The 23,277-nt window shown below is 45.2% G+C and overlaps 1 protein-coding gene across 4 annotated transcripts in view; it reads left to right on the forward strand.

Moving 5' to 3' along the window:
• Positions 1–23,277, forward strand: part of MLPH (melanophilin) — a 74,325-nt gene that overhangs the window by 2,857 nt on the left and 48,191 nt on the right. For all 4 annotated transcript variants that reach the window (XM_079978500.1, XM_079978497.1, XM_079978499.1 and 1 more), the window contains exons 2-3: positions 9,752–9,882; positions 21,344–21,565. In XM_079978500.1, the coding sequence (XP_079834626.1) occupies positions 9,770–9,882; positions 21,344–21,565 (335 nt within the window). In that variant the 5' untranslated portion in view covers positions 9,752–9,769. The remainder of the gene's footprint in view (positions 1–9,751; positions 9,883–21,343; positions 21,566–23,277) is intronic.

Genomic DNA, 23,277 nt, shown 5'->3' on the forward strand with positions numbered 1-23,277 from the left:
TTCGCTATTTTCCATGCTTAAGCCAGTAACAAAATGATTGACTTGACCAGGTTTCCAAATATGGGGTGCATTAACTTGTGGAGATTATACAGTAGTGGTAGGGAGAAATTGCAACTGCCTGCTTTCCTTCTGGTGGCCTCCAACTTTTCTCATTATTTTGCTTCCAATACCTTGAGCTGCTGAGAGTGGCATGATTATTAATTTGAATCACAGGAGAGAGAGAGAGCTTAGATTGATAGGTCGCATTGGCAGCAGTGATCTGGAGTCTCCAGTCTCCTCGAGGTTGACCTTGTTCCACCTTTGCAGCTCTGTTGCAGGATGGAGGCCTTTCCGGCAGGGCCAGGTGACTTGGGTGTGCTGGAAATGCCTTTCACAGCTGCCCTTCCACCTGTAGGCCGCTTGAGTGTTCCCCCTCTGACCCTCGCTGGGATGGAGGACTTAAAGGAGAACCATCTTCTCCCATCAGCACATCACCCAGAAGGAGAAAAGACACATTTTCTGAAGCCACTTTTGAGACCCTTCTCTCTCCTCTCTCCACCTCCCTTCTCTTTTAAAGTTCATCACTTTATATCATGTTTCAGGATCCATTGGTCCCTTGCAGTTGCTTTTGACTAGGATAATTGTTCTTTAGAATTGTGTAGAAAACTCTTGTTCAAGTCAGTAAGCAACAAGGCATAAATATTAGGCCAAGTCTGCAGAATGTAGGAAGCAATACTTTCTCTTACGTGTGCCTGTGAGATCACCGAGGGTGGGGTGGGGTGGGGTGGTTAACCATGGGGTGTTCACTCTATTTTGCCTTTGTCAGACTCCACCTGGAGTCCTGTGCCCAGCTCTGGGCACCACAATTGAAGGAGGATATTGACAAGCTGGAAAGTTTTCAGAGAAAGGAAGCAATACCAGGAGAATCCATCCTGGATTATTTAAACTAAAAGGCTAAAACTAGTTTATCTAAGCTTCTCTTTAAGTTGCAAAGGGATGGCACTCTGCTCACGTGAGGAAGGAAGGATAATAGCTGATAAATATATCCTCTCCTGGCATCTAATTCACATCCCAACATAGGTTATGGGACCAGATTAGATTATTTTTGAAGTATTTTGGTGAATGCAGCTGAATTCTCTTAAGAAAGAAGAGAGGTGCAAAGCAGAACTCTTTCTTTTGTTTCTTGGTGAGCATATGGTGACTCCATTGTCTCCACTGTGAGGAGAGATTAGCCTCCACTTCCCTCACAGAGCAGTAACTAGGTAGTGGAGATTTTTTATCTTAAATTTTCCTTTGGAGACTTTGTTCTGGTTTTGGATTTAGCACATTTTTCTCCAACTTTTGAGTTTTGGACATTTCCTCCGTTTTTGAGATGGCCAGTGAGGTTTACTTCAGTGATGGAAGCCTCAAGATGCCCAGATTACCATCCTTACTCAATGGGGAAAGTATCTGTTGTTAATAGCAAAGAAATACTAGGTGGCATTAAAAGTAAAAGGCCTAAAGGCAATAACAAAGAATCTAGAGCTCCAATCAATGTATGAGAACGGCAGAATAAGCAAGCAAGAGCCACAACTTTAAGCAGCATTTCAGATGCCCAGGTTGTGCATATTAAGGAGACTGATACTGCAGCCCAGATACTTGAGGCTCTGGAACTTTCATATGGATTTGCAAGCAAAAGTTTCCATAGAAAACGGATGCGAGATTTGCTGAGGCTCAGGTTGAATTCTAAGGCAGATTGTCCCAAATATGTGACTGAGATCTTAACACTTCTCGAGAAACTAGAACTGTCAGAGTACCCAATGCAGGAAGAGCAAAATATCTGCAATTTCTTAGGGTCACTAGAACCCAAATTTGGGACTTTTGCAACTCTAATGGATGGGAAAGAGGACTTGACTTGACTTTCAAAAGTTTAATTGCCTGTTTAAGAGAGGAATGTGTACAAAGGAGAGAAGAGTCTCCAGTCAGGAGTGCAAAAGCCAATGATTCTAGTTATGTGTCTAAGTGTCAAATGAAGGGCAAAGCCATATCTATGAAAGTTGTGTGCTTTAATTGTAATAAAGAAGTACACATAGCAAAAGCAGGGCAAGCAAGGTTCTGGAAACCAAGCCTTATGAGGAACGGTTGAGGGAGTTTGGGTTTTTTAGCCTGGGAAGGAGGAGACTGAGAGGAGGTATAAGAGCAACTCTTCAAGTGTCTTAAGGGCTGTGTAAGTCCCAAACAGATTAATTATTGCATTTTCTGAAGCAGGAGGCTCATATTTAACCCCTTTAACTCCTAATGCTCAAAACCTGGAGGTAATGTTAGTTTGTGGGTGGGGAAAACAATCATCCAAAAGTGGATGTAGATAATTTTATACATGTATTAGAACCATGATGCTTACATTGTTTTTGCTTTCAGATGCACATTTATGTTTGTTCAATTGAATTGAATCAAAATCTTTTGACATTTCCATTTGTGGCGCTTGTTTCACAGCACACTGAAATTATTGGCCATAAGCAGATGGAGGAAGGGATGGAGCACTGAAGGCTCCTCAGCCTTTTGATCCATCCCTTTCACCTGCGCCCATGGGAGAACAGACTGATAGGTATCTACCATATATGTGGTGCTTTCCAGAACAGACACTGCATCTGTCTGCTATACTAAAATAACAACAACAACCCCAAGTCTAAAAATCCTCTGACTACTTGAGAGCAACCCCATCATATTCAGCAAGACTTACTTCTGAGTAGACCTACATAGATTTGAGCATTCTAACTAGAGTTGAAGCCATGGTGAAAATTGAGGCAGAACATTCTTTATTCTGGACAAGTTAATCCAGAACGCTCTCAGCTCTGACTCTGCAAACTGGCAACATCATCCCGAGGGAATGAGACTCTCCCTTGACTCGAGGGGAATGGACAGCCAGAAGCAATGTCAGCCCAACAGACACGTGTGTTCGCCTCGTATTCATACCATGCCTCCAGAGAAGTGCCAGGCGGCTCCTGCTCCTGCCTGGAAGCTTCTTAGCTTCTCCCTATCATTGTTGATACTGAAGAGCACCCCAAAGATCAGGGGGCCCCAGAGCACCATCTGTTGTGTCACAAGAAGCTGCAGGAGCTTTTCTGGAGACAAGCCGTTGAACACAGACAAACATTGCTGATATCTGTGACTGTATGGCTAAGTGCTTGGCAAGGCTCTTCCCACATCACAAAGCACAAAAATGTCAATGGGAAGCAAAACAAAGGAGGCAAATCATGCTATTTTGATATGAATTCACATTGCAAACATTCTTCACACATAGGTGGCATGCATGAGGGAAGGGCCGCAGATCAGCAGTAGAGCACCTGCGTTGCATGCAGAAGGTCCCAGGTTCTGGGAACAGCCACTGCCAATCAGTTTAGAGAATACTAAGCTAGGTAGAACAAAGGTCTGACTCAGTTCTATGTTCCTATAGATGGTGCAGTGGCATTGTAATATCTATGGCAGAGATCTGTAATGTCATCCTTAAGAAGACTTCCCTGGACTCAGAGGGGTTAAACCCAGTGGCAAATATCCCCTTTCTGGGCAAGGTGCTTGAGAAGGTGGCAGCACCCCAGCTTCAGGCATGTCTGAGGAAAACTGATTATTTGGATCCACTCTGTTCCAGTCTGGGTTCAGGCCTGGTCACACCACTGAAATTGCCTTGGTCACCCTTATTGAGGACATTTGTCAGGAGAAAGTTAAGGGGAGTGCAGCCCTGCTCGTTCTCCTAGATCTCTCTGCAGCTTTTGGAACTGTTGGCCACTGGAGGATACTTCAGTGGTGCCTCAGGAAGGTGTGGATGGGGGGGCACTGTCCTAAAGGGCTCCTGGGAATTATCCTGGGGTGTCCCACAGGGCTCCATCTTGGCCCCCATGCTATGTAACATCCAAAGAAAGCCTCTGGGAGCTGTCATTAGGAGATTTGGAGTGAAGTGGTGTTAAAATGCTGGTGACAACCAGCTCCATCTCTCTGTTCAGACTGAATCAGGAGAGGCAGCTGAGGTTTTAGACCACTTCTCGGAGGTGGTGAGGGGCTGGATGTGGGTCAATAAATTGAGGCTGAATCCTGGAGAGACAGAGGTATCCCAGCTCCTCATGTCTGTGAGGTGTGGAGGCGGCCTATCCTGGATAGGTTAGCACTCACCTGGAAGGAGGCTCAGGTAGCCTTGATGGCTTGGAGTGCCTTCTTTGGGCTCCAGCTGGTTTGCTAGTTATAGCCCCTTTTCAACAGTACTTGGCTACTGTACTCCCTGCTCTGGTCACTTCCAGATGGAATTATTAGAAGGTGCTGTACGTGGTGCTGCTCTTGAAGATGACTTGGAAACTTTGGTTCATCGTAAATGCATTGAGCAGACCAAACTGGGTTGGGATAAGGAGAGAGGGAAAGTTCACTATGGGTAATATTCTTGGATATTTATACAGTAAGCTGAATATAAGGTGACTGAGCAGCCACCACCTCTCTTACAGGGTGACTTAACAGGGTGTATGTTGCAGAGCCTCTCTTTAAGCAGAAAGCACAGCGGTATGCAATATACAGGCCTTCCCTTTGCTTAACAACCATCATAACAGTAGTCATTTTGCTAGGTTAACATAAATATAATCTGATCTTGATTGCATTACTTCTGCAAATAAGTTGTGTGCTGGCTTGTTCACTGGAAAAAAAATGGCAGAAAATCAGCTGACAGTCATGCTGAATTCATTTTCCCTCTCACAAAAGGGAACAGTCTTATACTTACTTGGGTGTTGGCTGAGTGATCCAGTTGTGCAGCTCTGTAAAATCCCACTAATGGACTCTAAATCTTATAACCAGGTCATCTTGTCTATGTAAAAATATACAGTGTCCATGTTTAAATACTTCAGATGCTCAGTGTTGTGTGAGAAATGCATCATCTAAGTATGACTTGCACAAATAACATTCATTGGCAACTAAGTTAGTTCTAGGTATGAGCTTTCGTGTGCATGCACACTTCTTCAAGGAATTTTTTCCTTTTATTTTGTATTCATTGGCAAGTAAAGCAATATCCGCTTACCGGTATCAATTGGGAGTAGGGATTGCAGCCAAGTGGGGCCACCAAAGGTCTGGGGGGCCTTTGGCCTCCTGCATCGTCAATGGATGACGTCAGCTCCTCCATCAGCCACTAGGGTGGTTGTGTCCCCCCACAAATTTTGAGTTTAAACTTTTTATCAGGGCAAAGCAAGCAGGCAGTTTCACAAGGGTGGATCGGACTACTGCCTGACGTTAGACAGGTCCACCAACTGACCATAAACACAGGCTGTGCTGGTGCTCAGTGGATCATCTAGTCCAACCCCCTACAATACAGGAATTTCAACCAAAGCATCCATGGCAGATGGCCATCCACTTTCTGCATCAAAACCTCCAGTGAAGGAGAATCCACCCCACCCCACCCCAGTCTTTTCCAGTGTCAAACAGCCCTTACTGTGAGATGTTTAGTCAGAATCTGTAACTTGAAACCATTGGTTAAGGTCCTTCTTTCCAGAGCAGGAGAAAACAAGCTTGCTCCACCTTCCATGTGACAGCCCTTCAGATATTTGAAGATGGCTATCATACCTCCTCTCAATCTCCTCTTTTCCAGGCTAAACATGCACAGCTCCTTCAAGCTTGCTTCATAATGCTTGGTTTCCAGACCCTTAATCATCTTGATTGCCCTCCTTTGCACAAGTTACAACTTGTCAACAACCTTCTTAAATTGGGGGTGCCCAGAATTGGACACAGTATTCCAGGTGTGGTCTGACCAAGGCAGAATAGATCAGTACTATGACTTCCTTTGATCAGGACAATTTCTGTTGATGCAGCCTAGAATAGCATTCACTCCCCCCCCCCCCCCATTATTATTATTTTGCTGCTGCTGCTGCTGCATCATCATCAAACTGTTGACTCATGTCAAGGTTGTGATCCAACAAGACTCCTAGATCCTTTCCACATGTTCTGCTAGTAAGCCAGATGTCCCCCATCTTATATTTGTGAAGCTGGTTCTTCCTGCCTTAAGTGCAGAATCTTCCATTTGTTCCTATTGAATTTCATTTTGTAAGCTTGGACCCAGGTATCCAGTCAGCTAAGGCCATCTTGATCCTGATTCTGTCTTCTGCGGCATTAGCTACCACTCCCAGTTTGGTGTCATCTGCAAATTGGAGATGAGTATCCCCTCAATTCCGTCACCCAAGTCATTTATAAAGACGCTGAACAATGGTCCGAAGACAGAACCCTGTGGTAGTATCCTGTGGCACCCCACTTGTCACTTTTTTCCAGGACAATGAGGGACCATTAATGAGTACTCTTTGGGTATGGTCAGTTAATCAGCTGCAAATCCACCTAACAGTTATCTCATCCAACCCATCTTTTACCAACTTCTCTGCAAGAAGTTCATGGGGGACTTTGTCAAAAACCTGACTGAAATCAAGATACACTAGGTCCACAGCACTCCCCTGATCCAACAAGCTTGTGACTCCATAAAAAAAAATACATGAGATTTGTCTCACATGACTTGTTTTTGAGAAACCCATGCTGGGGCTCACCACATCCTTTTCTAAGTGCTCACAGACAGACTGTTAAATTATCTGTTCTGGGCCTTTCCTGGTATTGATGTCAGTAGTTGGCTGGGTCTTTCTTTCCTCCGATGGAGACAACATCTGCCTGCCTCCAGTCTGCAGGGACGTGTCACCTGTTCTCCAAGATTTTTCAAAGGTAATAGGCTCTGAAATCACCAATTTTTTCCATCTATAAGACGCCCCCATGTATAAGACGCCTCCTATTTTGGGGGGCTCAGATTTAAGAAAATGGGGGGAGATGGCCCAGAGTATAAAACACCCCCAAATTTTTGACATTATTTTTTAGGGAAAAACCTAGTCTTATACACGGAAAAATATGGTACATCTGCAAGTTCCAGTAGTACCCTTGGATGCAGCTCATCAGGCCCTGGTGATTTGAATTCAGGTGTTCCCTTACTACGTCTTTTTCAGTCTTAGGCTGCAGCTCCCTCCTTACATCATTTATTCTGTTATCACCAGGTTGGGCATCACTTTCCTTTTGGGTGATGACAGAAGCAAAATAGGTGTTGAGCAGTTCTGCCTTCTCTCTGTCAACCAATAGCATTTCTCCATCTTCTCCACACAGAGTACCTACCATCTCCTTGTTCTTCCTCTTGCTTGGAACATGGTGGAAGAAACCTTTATTACAATGGTACCTCGGGTTACATATGCTTCAGGTTACAGACTCCGCTAACCCAGAAATAGTGCCTCAGGTTAAGAACTTTGCTTCAGGATGAGAACAGAAATCACATGGCGGCGGCGCGGCGGCAGTGGGAGGCCCCTTAAGCTAAAGTGGTGCTTCAGGTTAAGAACAGACCTCCAGAACAAATTAAGTTCTTAACCCGAGGTACCACTGTATGATTATTATTAACTTCTCATGCAAGCCTGAGATCATTCTGGGGTTTAGCCAGCCTGACCTTCCTGCTGCAACTGTTGGTGTATACTCCTCCTTTGTGATTTCCCCCTTCTTCCCCTTTTTATAACTCTGCTCACCTGGAAGCCCCTTATGTAGCCACACCGGTTTCTCTACATTCCTCACATTTTTCTTTCTTGTTGGAATTGTCTGCATTTGACTTGGGTCACTTTATCTGCTTTCCCAGTTTAAATGGGCCTTTTTATGGTTTGTTATCTAGATGCTGTTATAAATTTAATTCCGACTCATAATGAAGCAATCTTCTATTTCCGTAAACTGAAATGACCTGACATGTATGGTCAGATAAAGGCCCTGTTGTTCATTTTGCCCTTGGAAATGATAGCAGCTCATAAGGAGTGCCTCTGCCTGAATCCGTGCTAAGCAAAGTTGGCCTGCGTGTGGGAGATCAGCAGACTTTCTTGGCAGACCTTTCTGTCTCTTCACTGGCATCCTCCACAAGTTCAGTTTACCGGATAACTTCCTGGAGAAGAAGCAGCTGAACTAGTTTTTTCCCTTCTGGAAAGAAATCTACCCAATGTTAAGTCTGTCCTGTGTATTATTGCCAGTTCCTTCAACTCTGTGGCTCTGTAGAAAGCCCTTCACACTACAGTGCCATTAGCCTTATCCAGTGTGTGTTGCTTGTTTGACAACTGTGCAAAGGTAGGGGATTGCTGGCAGCCTGACATGCATTTCAGGGCGACAGGAATGCATTTCTCCCTTCATTTCTCATGATGGCTGCAAACTATCTTTTGACAAAGTCCACCATGAACTTCTTGCAGAGAAGCTGGTAAAATGTGGGTTGGATGAGGTAACTGTTAGGTGGATTTGTAGCTGGTTGACTGACCAATCCCAAAGAGTTCTCATTAATGGTTCCTCGTCATCCTGGGGAAAGGTGACCAGTAGGGTGCCGCAGGGTTCTGTCCTGGGCCTGTTGTTGTTCAAAGTCGTTATAAATGTATTGGATGAAGGAACTGAGGGGATGCTCATCTCCGATTTGCAGATGACACCAAACTGGGAGGGGTAGCTAATGCCGCAGAAGACAGAATCAGAATTCAAAAGACCTTAACTGATTGTATACCTGGGCCCAAGCTTACTAAATGAATTTCAAGAGGGACAAATGTAAGGTTCTGCACTTAGGCAGGAAGAACCAGATGCACAAATATAGGATGGGGGACACCTGGCTTACTAAGAATACATGTGAAAAGGGTCTAGGGATCTTGGTGGACCACAGCCTTAACATGAGTCAACTGTGTGATGCAGCAGCAAAAAAGTGAATGCTATTTTAGGCTGCATCAAGAGAAGTCTAGTGTCCTGATCAAGGGAAGTCATAGTCCCACTCTATTCTGTCTTGATCAGACCACACATGGAGTCCTGTGTCCAGTTGTGGGCGCCACAATTTAAGAAGATGGTGGTGGTAGCCTCATTTAATTTATTTGCGTGTTCATACCCAGAGATCTCCCCCTTAAATAAAGACACATTTGACTCAAATTTTGTTTTGGTTTTTGGCAGAATTTAGGCCACAACTTTATTGATTACAGAAAAGTGAGTGGTTGCATAGGCTCTGGTTCGACTAGCTCCCTACACCCTTGCAGGTAGCACTGACCCAGAGCTCTATCATAGGTAAGCCAAGGGTGAACACTTGAGGCAGGTGAAAAGCCTGGGAACAGACTCTGTTCACTCCCCAGATGCTCCCCTGGACTCAGGCATGGGCAGAACCCCCTCTCGGGGGTTGACCAAACCATTGAGACCCTGGATTCCTTTAACAAAATACCCTTCACATAGGGATGGCAAGACCGTTCTCCCATCCCTATCACCTGAACCAGTGCCTATCCGCAACCTTACAAGTTGTGACGAATTGCTACGTGGCAGGTGAAACCCAAATGGCAACAGCAAATCAGCCAAGTGGGGGGAATTCCTGCCGTGCCCCTGTCCCAACGACAGACAACACATGACGGCACAGCAAGGTCAATCGCAAAAATGCCCTAAAATTAGAGAGAGGTGGGCAGGTGTTCCGATGCACAAGCCGAAAGGGGAAGCTCTGGGACACGTGCAAGGGATTATATAGGTCCCTCAATCCTTTTAGACTTCACCCCATTGGCCAGATTAAACCCAGCAATGAGGGACCTACCAATCGGGGGTTGTGGCTATCCAATAGACCCACCCACAATCAGGAGGTCAGTCTCCAGGTCTCACCACAACACGTGCCCTCTTTTAGGGAGGAAACGGTTTATTTTAATTAAACAAAAATTATTGGAGAATAATGAGTTCTAACCTGTTTGACTCAGTTTACCCGGCTTTTGTTCTTGATTTTTAGGTGCTCTGTTTTCTAAAGATGGGAAGGCGGAAACTGGATCTTTCCAAACTGACAGATGAAGAGGCTGAGCATGTTTGGGAAGTTGTTCAGCGGGACTTCGATCTGCGGAAAAAAGAGGAAGAGCGTTTAGAGTAAGTGGCTAAAACATGAGAATAGGAACTTGGATGATTCTTCAAAAGGGAGGCCTTTAGCATTTGTCATTTTCAAGCTGTTTTCCAGCTAGCTTGAATCACTACTGCTAGACACATGGCGGGGGGGGGGCTACAAAAATGGCTATGGGATAATATAGATAACGTCATTACAGAATTTGTTAATATTTGTAATGATACAGTTTAATTTAAATTTAAAACTTCCTAAATTTAAATAGGAAAATTCTTTTACCACTTACTAGCTGTTGTATGCTAGATCTTATGGAACAGAAGACTTAAATGCATGAGATTCAGGAAAAGACAGGCATTTAGTGAATGGCTGGAAAAATATGTACTGTACTTTTGTATTTTGCTTGGTCCATAGATTTATCTTGTAGACTTCTCTAGGAGTTGGTTAGTTGGAAAATGCAGCTTATACAAAAACACTCTTTCCATCTTCTCAAAAGTCTCAGTTATGCGCTTCTGAAAGTACACGTTACAATTTTTACGCATCTCTGGCTCTCTCAGTTTCAATGTCAGCCTTTGACCGCATGCGGCTGTGATGTCACTTTGGCACAGCAAGGTCAGAGCTACCCTCACAACTCCCAGAATGCCAATTTAAATTTTTAAAAAGAAATATCTGTGTTTCAAGCCCTTGTTGTTTTGGAGATCTATTTAAGAGCCAGGCAGCGAGTACTTGACAAAGCATCAGGAACAAGTTTAGGAAGAGTCCTTTCCACGTGGCAGTAAATCATGTCCCATTTCTCATGTATCCATGGTACTGTTAACTTATGATCATCAACTGCTTTTTTAATCATTCCCCAGAAGAGCACAGGATGCTCACAGTACATGGTGCTTTCCCTTTCTCTTCAGAACAACCCTGTGAGGTCGGTTAGGCTGAGATTACCGTTGTCCTTTACTTCTCTACGCAGATGATGCTGTACTACTCTCTTACTCCAGAGTGGGTTTAAGGAGGGCACTAAAGATTTTTGCGACATATTGCCATTCTAATCATCTGTCTATCAACCACACCAAGTCCAAAGTACTGATATTTTCAAGGAGTCGAAAACTTTATTCATGGAAACTGGAGGGCACGAAAATTGAACAAGTACACAAATTTAAATATTTAGGAATATACTTTCAATATAATTTAGGGTGGAACGCGCATGTTGAATATCTTCAAAACAAGACAAAAGCCCTATCACACTCCCTCCTTCGTTTTTTCTATTCTGAGGGGGCCTTATTCATCCCTGCGGCCCTGAAAGTGTATAGCATCAAAGTGATGGCCACAATGGCCTATGCTGCACCTTTATGGGCTGCCTTTGCAAACCTCTCACCATTAGAGTCACTTCAAAGCCAATTCTTACGCTGACTTTTAAAATTACCAACATGCGTAAGTAATGCGGCTATTCGCTTAGAAATGAAGATCCCGTCTGTGGAGTTAGTTATATGGAGGAGAGTTTTGATCTATTGGATATCCCTATGGCATAAACTCCCGAACCACTATCTCATTCAATGCATGTGGCGAGATGACATCACAAATTTGTGGTCAGGAAAAATCCTTGCCAAATTGCAGTCCTATGAGATCTCGCCCACTGAATTGCTCAAACTGGATCTAAATGTGGCAAAAAGGTGTATAAATCAAAGGCTGGATGATGCGGAGCTATACCAAAATTTCGTAGCTGGTGGTGGAGCCTGTTCGCCGTTAAATTTTGGCATAACCCCTATCTACCGCACTCCGTCCTACTTAACATCGCTTATGGCCGCGTCTCACCGATATGCCTTCATTAGAGCTAGGTTTAATGTCTTTCCAACAAACGTGCTGAGACATAGATTCACTAAGGGCCAAGTCCCTTCAACATGTGCTTGTGAAATGAAAACATCTGAATCTCTATATCATGTTATGTTTATCTGCCCTTTGTACAATTCAGCCCGTGCTAGCATACTAAACTCCATAATCCAGCCAATGGCTGACAAACCAGTAGACCTACAGCTTGCCTGGGTTCTTCAAGATGTGGATCCTTATATTACTCTACAGGTTGCTAAATTCCTAACAGCCGTCCTCTCGTACAAGAGACGGAATGGAATGTTAGCTGATTATTGATAGTTATAAGATTTTTCTATAACGACATCAGATATTGATTTTAGTGTAGTGCAAAATTTTTTAAATTTTAATCTTAATCTTAAACTTTTCTTATGAATGGCTAATATTTGTCCTTGTGAGTTGTGAACTGTGTTATACTACTTGTGGCTTGTACGAGTCCGCTGTTTTATTTGCTTTGTTTTGTTGTGTTGTGTTTCATGATGGGCGTAAAGCCGAATAAACATTTTGATTGATTAGGCTGAGAGACAGCGAACTGCTAGTAGTTTTACCTCAAGTGTTCAAGACTGCCCTGGGATGGATGGAAGGAACATGTCCATGGTATTGTTTTGCAGTATAATCTGAAGTACAGAAATGTATAGTATGTTTCTAGGCACAGAAGAATTGTGAATGCATGGATGTAAAATGGAACCTTTAAGGAGTATATCCACAGCACTGCAGAAATGGTATTCTGGCAGTGGGGAGAACAGCTTAGCTCTGCATAAAATTCTCAAACAGCAACTTTTGAATGCTAGAAGGAAATGAAGAGTTAGAATAGTTATTTTTCTTTCATTCTTAATCCTTACAACAGGAGTCAGGGCAGAAGGGGGAGCTGCAGGAGAATTGGAGTGGCTTTGTCAGGGTTTTTAGTCCTCTTTAGAATAATTTAGTTTGTTGGTGTTTTTACCAGAGAGGACAAGCTGTCATACTGCAAAATTAAAAATAAATTAGTTATAGAGTTGGGAGTGCCTGGACCCTGCCTTGAAGAACAGAGGTGAGGATGTGAAAGAGAAGCATGCAGTTGCCATGTTTCTTGGGAAGAGAAGGAAAAATTAATTCACTCCTCTTAAAAGGAATTATTTACTTTGAGGGAAGAGGCAGGAAGTGAGTCATCAGATGGATGGCTTCTTTAATGTGTGCACTGACATTCATGGTTTTACAGTATCCATAACGAGAAAAAGAAAAAGAAAAACTTTCCTATGTCCATGTACTATGAGTGGTCCAGGAGGAAATGCATTTTTAGACTACTATAAGCCTTCTGGGCTTTTGTCAATCTGCTATAACCCTTTCCCTGAGGAGAATTCATTATATTTATTCCAGATTCATTCTCTCAACCTAGATTTCCCAGGAAAGGCAGTACAAATTATATTCAAATAGCAATAGATCTGTTCTTGCAATCTGAAGAGTTTTTGATCCCAATAAAATTACACGACCTCCTTTACTTCTACTGTCTTTGTAAGTCTTGCACCCAGTGTTTAGAGCAATCCTCCTTTCCCCCCTTGCTGCCTCCATTGCATCCTCTTCGTACTCCCAAGATGAGATCTTTTGAGTGGTTTGAAACTAATTATACACTAGCCCTAACGGGGGGGGGGGGAGCCACTCAGTGACCTGCTGTGATTAAAAATAAATCAGTTATACAGTTTGGAGTGTCTGGACCTTGCCTTGAAGAACTCTTTGTATGAGTTTCAGTTGGTGCTGCTCAAGGATGTGGAAAAGGTGCTTGGCCAAGATTGTGTGGCCGTTTGGGTGCTTCACAGTGGCGTAGCGTGGGGGGTGCAGGGGGGGCCAGCCGCACCGGGCGCAACATTTGGGGGGGGGCGCGCTCGCACTCGCAGCTCTCTGCCCCTACCTGGCTCACTCACTCACTCTCACTGTAGTGCTGGCTGTGCGAATCCAATCCGAGCTGCCGGGTCGCCGCCCACTGTGGAGGGGGAGGGTGCCAGGCGTGCGTTGTGGTGTGGAGCGGAGAGAGAGCGAGGGAGGGACTATCTGGGGGAGGGACAGTGCAGCGGCCGCCCAGCGCAGCACTGAGCGCGGGAGAGAACCACACCCGACCAGCCCAGGCAGCAGCAAGAAGAAGCTGGCAGCGGCGGCAGGTTAGGGGTGCAAATTACTTGCCTTGCCCCGGGTTAGGGGGCGCAAATTACTTGCCTTGCCCCGGGTGCTGACAACCCACGCTACGCCGCTGGTGCTTCATGGCTTATACTACCCAGCAAGGAGGTAACGGGGGTGGGCCAAGGAAATGACTATTGCCTTGTTACAAGAGGGGGTGGTTGCAGGCCACCTAACAGGCCACCGGGTGTGGCCATTCCTGAAAAGAACTTTCCATGGATCTTGAAGATCCAGATCATGACAGACCACTTGCCAATGTTCCCTCTTGGGTGAGCTTCTTAAGCAGGCAATCTGCAGCCAGGCCCAGGCACTCCAGGATGAGTGATTTTCTGGGTCCAGTTCAATCTGGGTTGAGACACAGTTTAGGCACTGCAATTGTCTTGGTTGGCCTGTATGATTATGCTTGTCAGGATAGAGATGAGGAGAGTGTAACACTGTTGATGCTTGATCTCTCAATAGCTTTTGATACCCTAAATCATCATATCCACCTGGAGCAACTGTCTAAGTTGGGGTGGGCAGCACTGTTTGCAATACAGATGACATGTGACTCTTTTTCTATGGGAGTGGTGATGCATTGGTGCTTAGCTGCTCTAAAAGACAGGATAAAGGCCGATAAACTAAAATTCAATCCAGATGTCATGGCAGAGACACTGTTAGTAGGTGACTGCTGTTCCCAGATAAGTAGTGCTTACCCCGTCCTGGATGGGGTTGCTCTCTGCTGACAGCTCATGTTAATAGTTTGTGGGTACTCTTGGACCCCTTGTGGCCTTCATGGTTTGGGGTGCCTTCTAGCAGGTTCTGTAGATTTTTCAGCATCTTATCACTGCTTTTGGGGGTTGATCATTTCAATGGTGATCAGGCTTACGCTTGTAGGGGAAAGTGAGGTCCCAAATACTGCATAATCACTTTCAGGGTTTTAGTGGCTAATTGTTTTGCACCTTGCTGGAAGCCATAGGAACATACAAGTGAGCAAAGGCTCAGCATGAAAGAGCGCCATGCTGGTGCATGTTGCTAAACTCACACCAACCCGACTCCCCTCTTCGCCGACAGGAGAGGAAAGAAACCTCACAGCACCAGCTTGGCATTGCATGCGGACAAGTGTTTGTGGTTTCATTGTCTCCAAACAAGCCATGAGAGGAGGTAAAGGTTTGTTATTGGCTTCCTCCTGTGGTTTGTCTGGAGAGAAACAAATGTGATGCTTGTTCCCCTGTAGTGCTACAACGGGGTGGAAATGAAGTCATACTTTGTAACTATAGTTTACTGTGACGTAGGACTTGTCTTTTGTCTCTTTCGCCTTCCTCTGTTGTTTGTATCTGATCCCTACAGCAGCCTCTACTTTGCTATGCTACTCATGGTCCCAATGCTTTGGAATTTCGCCTACCAATTGTGTTCTAATTTGCTAATGCTAACCTTATGGTCCAGCTAAGCCCTAGTGCTAAGAATTTTCTGACCCTAATTCTGCAAAGACTCAGGGACATTTCATGCATTCATTCTCAGTTTAATATCCTCCAGTCAGAGAAAAGTTACTATGGGGATTGAAATGTGTATTATCACTGTGTGGGGATTTCTGCTATTGCCACAGTACCCAAAAATGGCTGCAGAGTGGCTGAGCCTATGGTTGCCTGTGGATAGTTAGGTGGTTAAAATTGTTGCATGAACCACTTAGCTCACAAGGGTTCTTCTGCATGTAAGCAGCCAATGCCTCCTGCAGTTGCATGGGGATAAATTTGCATGAGCCATCACTTGTGTAGATACACCACTGCACTTCTTGTAGTTTGGGGAACTGGGAAAACTGCTGCAAAGCTTTAAAGCCACCCTGTGATTAGAGGGGTGCGCCTGGTTGCATGGATGGGAATCTGAGAATTGGCTTGCCTCTAAATATGTCTAGTAAAAGTTGTTCCTTAACAAGTTCAAGAACTGAGAGCAAATATATTCAGATTGCAAATCTGCCTCCAGGAGCAGTGGAAGAATAGAGAACAGCTTTGGAATCTAGAATTGGGCTTGCATGTTGATGAGCTTGATTCAGTGTGATGAGGATTGATCTCTGGTTTTTCCTGACCCCTGACTCTGAAAACACTGAAACCAGCTCCCCCAAAATCTGCCCCTTACGATTTGTAATTCACACAATGCCGAGGCTTGGAACACATGGTTGGGATAAAACATTTACAGCAGGTCCATGAATGCTTTTAAAGCACTTGTATTAATGAAGTGCTGATAAGATAGCTGATATTCTGCCTTGCAAAAACAAAGATGAATTTATTTACCGTGGTTGTTTGGCATTGTTGCTCAGTTTCCAGAGTCCTAATGACGTTGAGGTATGTATACTTTTTTGAGGCAGCAAACTAGCTCCAAACCTTCATGTAAAAATATGATACAAAGGGAACAGCCATGCTTGCTTATTCATGGGTCTACCACATGTTAGGTTTAAAGAGGTAGGAGTGATTTTTTACATCATCAGGGATGTGAAGGTGAGAAGAGCGGAACTCAGCTACTAGCTCCCCATGCTTTGCCCAAGTACTTACTCTTCACCCCCAGCTCAGCTCACTTCTGGCATAGGAAGAAAAGTTCTTGAAACGATGGAGAACAGAGTCTGGATGGGAGTGAGGTGGAGGCCCAGATCTTCTCACCTGCTCTCATTTTGGTGTACAAAGTAGAGCCCCATCTCAGCTTCATACTTGAATGAGAAGTGTCTGCTCTCACCCCACTCAACTTGGCTTTCGGGACTGCATAACGTGCACGAGGCATTTTCCGATGACAAAAATGATGGATTCATTTAAAACCACTAGGTTAAATTTACTTGGAGTTTATGAATAAGCAGATATGAACAGTGGTAGCTTTTCCACCCACTGGCTCTTGTAGGAGAAAATGTTCCCTTCATTGCCTCAACACCCAGCTGTCTGCCCCCAACACCTTGCTGTTTTGAGTAGGTCCAAATGAATTTGGCCAGAGAAATGAATGAATGAATAATACACTTTTGGAAGGAAATCTGTTACATTTTTGGAAAATCCAAGTTTATAAATACACAACACATAAGCATCACTTCTTGTATCCCTGACGACAAAAAGGCCTGCTTCACTGAAGGGTTGGATAGGAATTTCCAAGACGGGGAGCTTGTCACATCCTTGATGTGTTGAGTAGTACCAACAGGGCTGCCCCTTAAGCACTAAAGCAAGTGCCACTCCCATCTTCATCACATCTTCTGCTTAACTGAGAGTGGGTGTGGGGTGTAGAATCACAGAGTGACCAAGGCTCAAATCCCCACTTAGCCCTTTTGCTGGCAGGGTCGTTTTGGACCAGGCACCATCTCTCACCCCTGTCTGTAGAGGGTGTGGTCAGTGTGGTCCAGTGGCTGGAGAGTTGGACCTGGGTTCAGATTCCCACTGGGCCAGGAAGAATGACTCTGGCTGACCTTGGGGCAGCCACTATCAGTCAACCTACCTTCACAGGGTTGTGGCGGGGATTAAATGAGGAAGAGAACTATGGATCCCACCTGGAGCTCCTTGGAAGAAAAGCGGGCGGGATTTAAGTGCAATAAACACATAAATTCATGAAGACATAAATAAATGGAGAGGGAGGACTGTGCACACCACTCTCAGCTAAGGGGAAGGGCAGAATAAAAACAAAGTTTCCCATTAAATGCAATGGGATGTAAAAGTGGTTCTGTTTGGCTTCGCAGTGGTGTGGGTCCGTATCCGCTAGCCTCATGTTCTTCAGATGCTTGGGACTGTCACTCCCATCGGCTCCAGACAGCACATCTGAAGGGCAACACATTGGCAAAGGCAGATTTTTGTGTTGAGAAGGTTCTTTGCATACTTTGCTCTGTCTGCTCTTCATGGCTGGCTTTCCCCCGCTTCTCAAATGCTTAGCAGACATTTTGCTATTATGACAAGAGAGAAAACTGCTGTCCCGTTAGCACTCCTCTGCCCTGTCTTATGCCACCTGCTGTTGCCACACAACTTGGCCTGCCTTTGGGTACTCCAGTGGTGCCCTCAAGCCCTCCATCCCTTTTGGCCTGGGCATCCTTGGGCCCTTCCTCACTTGCTTTTGCCAGCTGAAGAGGCGAGGAGGGTGGCACCCTGGGTTTGAGTCACAGCTCTTGCACATCTCCCCTGTCCTGTCCTGGATTCTTCTCATCTAGGCAAATGCCCAGTGCTGGCATAGGCTCAATGGCTCTCATGGACCAAACCAGAACCCCAAACTGTCAGGTCTTCTTAATGCATCACTCAAGCATTCACGTATACAGAAAAGTTGGCTTTCTGCAAGTCCTAGCTAAGATCAGTATCTTTTTGTCTGTTTCTTTGGAGGTTTCTGTAGCTGGTCACACTCCCAGACACAGCCTTAAATAGGAATAGAAAACATTTCAAAAAGGTGTGTGTCGGTTAATGTACCACAAGAGCATTGCTAATTACTCTCTAGGTGAAAAATTTCCAGCCCTGCCTACATGCCTCCAGGGGCCCATCCTACTAACCAAACATTGCACTTCTTACTTGTAGCCCCAAAGGCAAACAGAGGGCCGTGTCTATTTCTGGTTGCTCTGAAAGCAAACAGAAACCTATCGCACAGCCTGGCAGATCCTGTCCTGCTATAATCCAGTACAAAAGCATTCACTTTGATTCAAACCTCACCAGAAGGGGTTTTTAGACACCACACAAGGGTGTTCTGCTTGGAGTAGAGTTTCTAGAGTGGTTTTGCTTTCACATTGGCTGCATGTGGATGTCATGATAAACAAATCATAGTTTAGTGTGTCACGTACCAGCCTGCACAAGTCTTGGGCTTGTTGCTGTCTTCATCCCGTCTCCTCTTCTAGCATGGCTGCGAGAAGTTCAAAGCTTTAGTTTCCATTTTAAATTAACTGCAGTTTTAGCTAAGATTAACAACAGGATTCAGAGCTTAACTATGGCTTGTTGAAACAAGCCAGCTTCACAACCCATAGTTTGCAGCAGGGTTGTTCTGTTCTACTCTCAACCTTTCTGAATAGTAAAAGCTGTTTGACAGTGAAACTGTCTCCCTCAGGAAGTGGTGGACTCTCCTTCCTTGGAGGTTTTTATGCAGAGGTTGGACGGCCATCTGTCATGGATGCTTTAGGTGAGATTCCTGCATTGCAAGGGGTTGGGCTAGATGACTCTCAGGGTCTCTTCCAACTCTACAGTTCTATGAAACAAACCACAGTTGAGATTTACCACAGGTTAGGCTGACATAGCAAGCCATAGATCAGCATAGGTCCCAGTTTGGCTTGCAAGGCTGTCTTCTCCAAACCCCAAACTATGCCCACAACCTACACCTGGTGTCATATGTGGTGTCAGGTAAGATCCAGTTTCCCATCCCTGCCATAATGAAAAGTGAAAGTGAAAGCTTCCAAACATTGCTGCACTAGCAGAGTGGAAGGGAGCAAGAAGGTGTGCCAACCAGAAGCTCGAACCAGCTCCTTCTCAGAATTGGGGGAACTCAGGCCCTGTAGGTGAATCCAGCCTCCCTCCAGGACTCTCTGCCCAGCCCTTGGGACTCCCCCCCCACACACCCCTAGAGCCTGCTCCTCCCACTCAAGTGCTTTTGCTTATCTTTAAGGTGACCATTCCTCTTGTTTGCCCTGGTGCTCATGTGTCTGTAAAGCCCGACTTTTGCATGGTTAGAATGAATCATGCCATGTGAAGGTAAGAGCGCATCCATTGCTCAGCCACTTTTTGGCTCCAGTCACGCCCACTTTTGACTGGCATGTGGCCCCCAGAAGGTCATCCACAAGAGAATGTGGCCCTTGGGTGGAGCAAGGTCCCCCACCCCTGTGATTGTACCTGGTTTATCATGACGCCCCAATGCAGCCACTTTCTGACAGATTGGAGCATTTCTGTTTTCAGCTAAGAAAGAAAAAAAAATCCACTGAAGTACCAGACATCTATAGGATTGTCACTAACTGTTGGGATACTGCCAGGGAGACAAAGGCCATCAAGCCTCCACACCGTCTCCGGACGATCCATCGATCTCTGATAGAAACGCAGTATCAGTCAATTAGCGACACAAGCCTCAGAAATAGCATGCCACATTCCAAGACTAGGGCACGCCCTTTCAGCAGAGTTTCCACAGCGAAAGATGCACCCAGGAGAGCATTATTTACAACTTTATTCAGCGTTGGTCAGAACAAAGAAAAAAACATGACTGCCTGCTTCGATGTCCAGACACACAGAGAGAGCAAAAGCTATATACAAAAACAGAAACATCCTGTGAACAGGAAATACGCAGGCTGTGACACAACAACCTGCTCCCTTCTTAAGGTGGAACGGAAATATCCTAACACTAACAGCTTTGGTTTCTAAAGAATTATGGAAAGTGAAAGGGTGTCAAAACTGCAAGGCAACTTCTTTATAGATTATTTTGTGAGCAGATTTAAGGTACCATCTTAACGGTCCCTTGGAGGATGTCCCAAGAGCCATTGGAATGAGAGGTCTGCCCTTGGATTCCTTCTCCAAGGGATGGTGAAGATGTCCCCCAAGAGCTCTGGGGATGGGGGTGGGGCAGAAAGGGTGTCATGTCAAAGGCGGATTGTAGGGAGTTTGGTTGGATCCATCTGTAATATCAGGATAATAATACTGGTCACCTTTGCAGGGCTACAATTACAGCAAGGAAATATATGAGACGTACTTTGAGTACTGTACTCTGAATCATACAATTATTATTGCTATTATTGCAGCCAAAGCAGTCATGTAGGACAGATTCCCAAGCCTTCTTCAGAGGACATATGCCTGCTTGTACTTTGAGTACTTTGAGAATATACTGTAGACAGTGATGATGTTGCACAATATTTATTTAATGGAAACCCATAATGTTTTTCTGAGTCATGAAGCTGAACGATGGGTGTGGGTTTTGACAAGAGTTCCATAATGGTTTGCCACTAATCTGGACTCTCTGTTCCTAAACAATCACCACTGGAGCCAAATATATGAATCAGGCAGAGGCAGATTGGGGGGGCTTTCTCCATGAGTTTGACCACCCAGATTCAGAACTCTCCCTGTACTGCTCTCTCAAAGTCCAAGCCATCGGCTCACCACTTACCCTGAAGCAGTGAGAGAGATACATTCAGTGGCCAGAGGGAAATACTACGTTGTCCCAGCCTTGATAGGTGCATGTTTGTTACTGGTGAGAATTGGAGGATTGTAGAAGGTAAGAGCCAGGAGAGTTCCAGTTCAGATCCCACCGCTGACCCAAATTCACTAGTCCTTTACCCATCGGCTTGCTGAGGGTTTGGTTGTTAAGAATTACTCAAACAGTATGTGAAATGTTCTGAACCCCTGAAATGTGCTAAGTATTAATTGAATACAAACGTTTGTTGGAGCCTGAACATTTGTTGAACTCCTGTTGAGTTCTGAACCAACTTTTAGGGCAGAATGATCCAACTTCTCTTCTGTGCCTTCTGGCTAGATCTTGAAGCCTTTGTTTTTTGTTCAAAGTTTACTTCCTGTATTCAGGTTCTAAATACTCCTATTATCATTTTTTTCAAAGGGAACTGAAAGGCAAGATTGAAAAAGAAAGCACAAAGCGTGAACTGCTGTCCGGTCAATCCCACCTCAATGAAACTCATTGCATTCACTGCCTGCAGCCCTTCAAGTTCCTGGTGAACAACAAACGCAAATGCTTAGACTGCCACTTACACACCTGTAAAAATTGTAGCAGCTACAATAAAAAGGAGGAAGGTTGGGTGTGTGATCCTTGCCGTTTATCCAGGTAAGTAGGACAGATTCTTGTTGTTGCTGCTGTTTGTATAGTAGTGGGCCAAAGTGGATGTGAGATTGGGTTCTGTCTGGTACTAGAATTTCTCACAGGTTTCAGTGTTTATCCACCTAGCCCTACAAAAAACACCCGAAATGATTTTATTTTCATTTTTTATTCCTTTGCGTGAACCTTCTGCAAGTTCCACTTAATACTCCAGTATATCAGAACAGGATTGAACTGGTGTTGGAGGGTTGGGCAGGTGAGCGGTTGCAATAGGGAGGTGCTGCGTTGCCATTTGACTTTTCTGTTTTCAAAAATGGGTGAAACGGTCATTGTTTCATTTTTATCTCATCCTTTACCTAGACAGCTCAGGGTAGCTGCACACACCTCTCTTCTTCCCCTAGCCCTGCGGGATAAGTTAGGCCTAGAGACAGGGATTGCTCCAAGGTTAAAGTCCGGCACGTAAGATGCTCTCTTAGCAATTCATTTCACTTCTGCTTTGCTCAATCCCCAGCATCAATTCCCTCAAGCTTCAGGCACTCATCTGCCAGCAATGTGACTTGAGGGTGCTTTCTTTAGTTGTGGTTCGAGGACCCGACCCCCACAATGTGGAATGAATACACAAGGACACGTGATATAAGGTTAATGGGCAAGAAAAGGCCACAACTTTATTGATTACAGCAGTGATAAGGTATTGGCTTAGGCATTGGATGTCTAAAACAAGGGGGTTTATTCACCAGTAGGTGGAGCCTGTTGATGCTAATCCAACTATAGGGTCTCCCCTGATGTCACCGAGGGTCGTGCCATGGCCTCCCGCCAAGCAGGCATCGGACAGAGTACACGACTGCTGGATTCCTTTAACGGAATACCCAAAAATTGAAGGCATAGGCGATGGCCACACCTAGCTCTTCGACACCACAACACATTATTCCAATGCCTAACCTACCCACCAATACCACGAAAGTTGTGACGATCGCTACGAGGTAGGCGAAAAAACCAAAAAGCCTAATGCCAAATGGAAAAATTCCTACCAGGCCCCCTGGACAACCAGGGCGACCAACCTAAGGTCCATAGCAAGGCCAAGGAACTAAGACCCTGAGCTTGAAGGGAGTGGAGGGTGGGTGACTCGCGACGAGACGACGGAGAGGAGAATGAGGCCGAGGAGGGGCTGGCGCCGCAGCACATAGGCTGCTGAACACGCCCCCTCGGAGGCACCTGGTTGGGTGCCTGCCAATGGGCGTGGGCGCCAGCCAGGTGAGTGGGGGAGGCAGGGGGCTACTGCCCCCTACTAGGGGCGGAGCTCGGGCTCCCGCCCACAACCACTCCCCTCTCTTCCAGGGAGGAGAGTCTTTTTCATAACAGGCCTTTATATTTGGGTATTTTCCCCCATTACAGTGGTGTGAGGGGAAGCACAGAAGGACACCTGCTGATCCCACCCAGTCCCTCACATCACCTTATAGCATGAGCTCCTATAGTAGGCTGCCCAAGTGAAAAAGTTCATGGAAGGAGGTGGAGCACTTGCAGCCAACTAGTGCAGTAGAAGAATGTGTTGTTGCCAAGCACCAATCTTTTCTATCTCTCATTCCACAAACTTGGTTGCTGAATTCCCTGCTTCCCTCAGAATGTTTTATCCCCAGGCTTGTGTTACCTATGCAGGGCACTACCTGTGCCTAGAATAAGGAGCTGGGCTGCATCCATGACTGGGCCAGCCATCTTCCCCAACA

Source organism: Podarcis cretensis (genome assembly GCF_951804945.1).
Source record: "Podarcis cretensis genome assembly, chromosome: 1".
NCBI classification, from domain to species: Eukaryota; Metazoa; Chordata; class Lepidosauria; order Squamata; family Lacertidae; genus Podarcis; species Podarcis cretensis.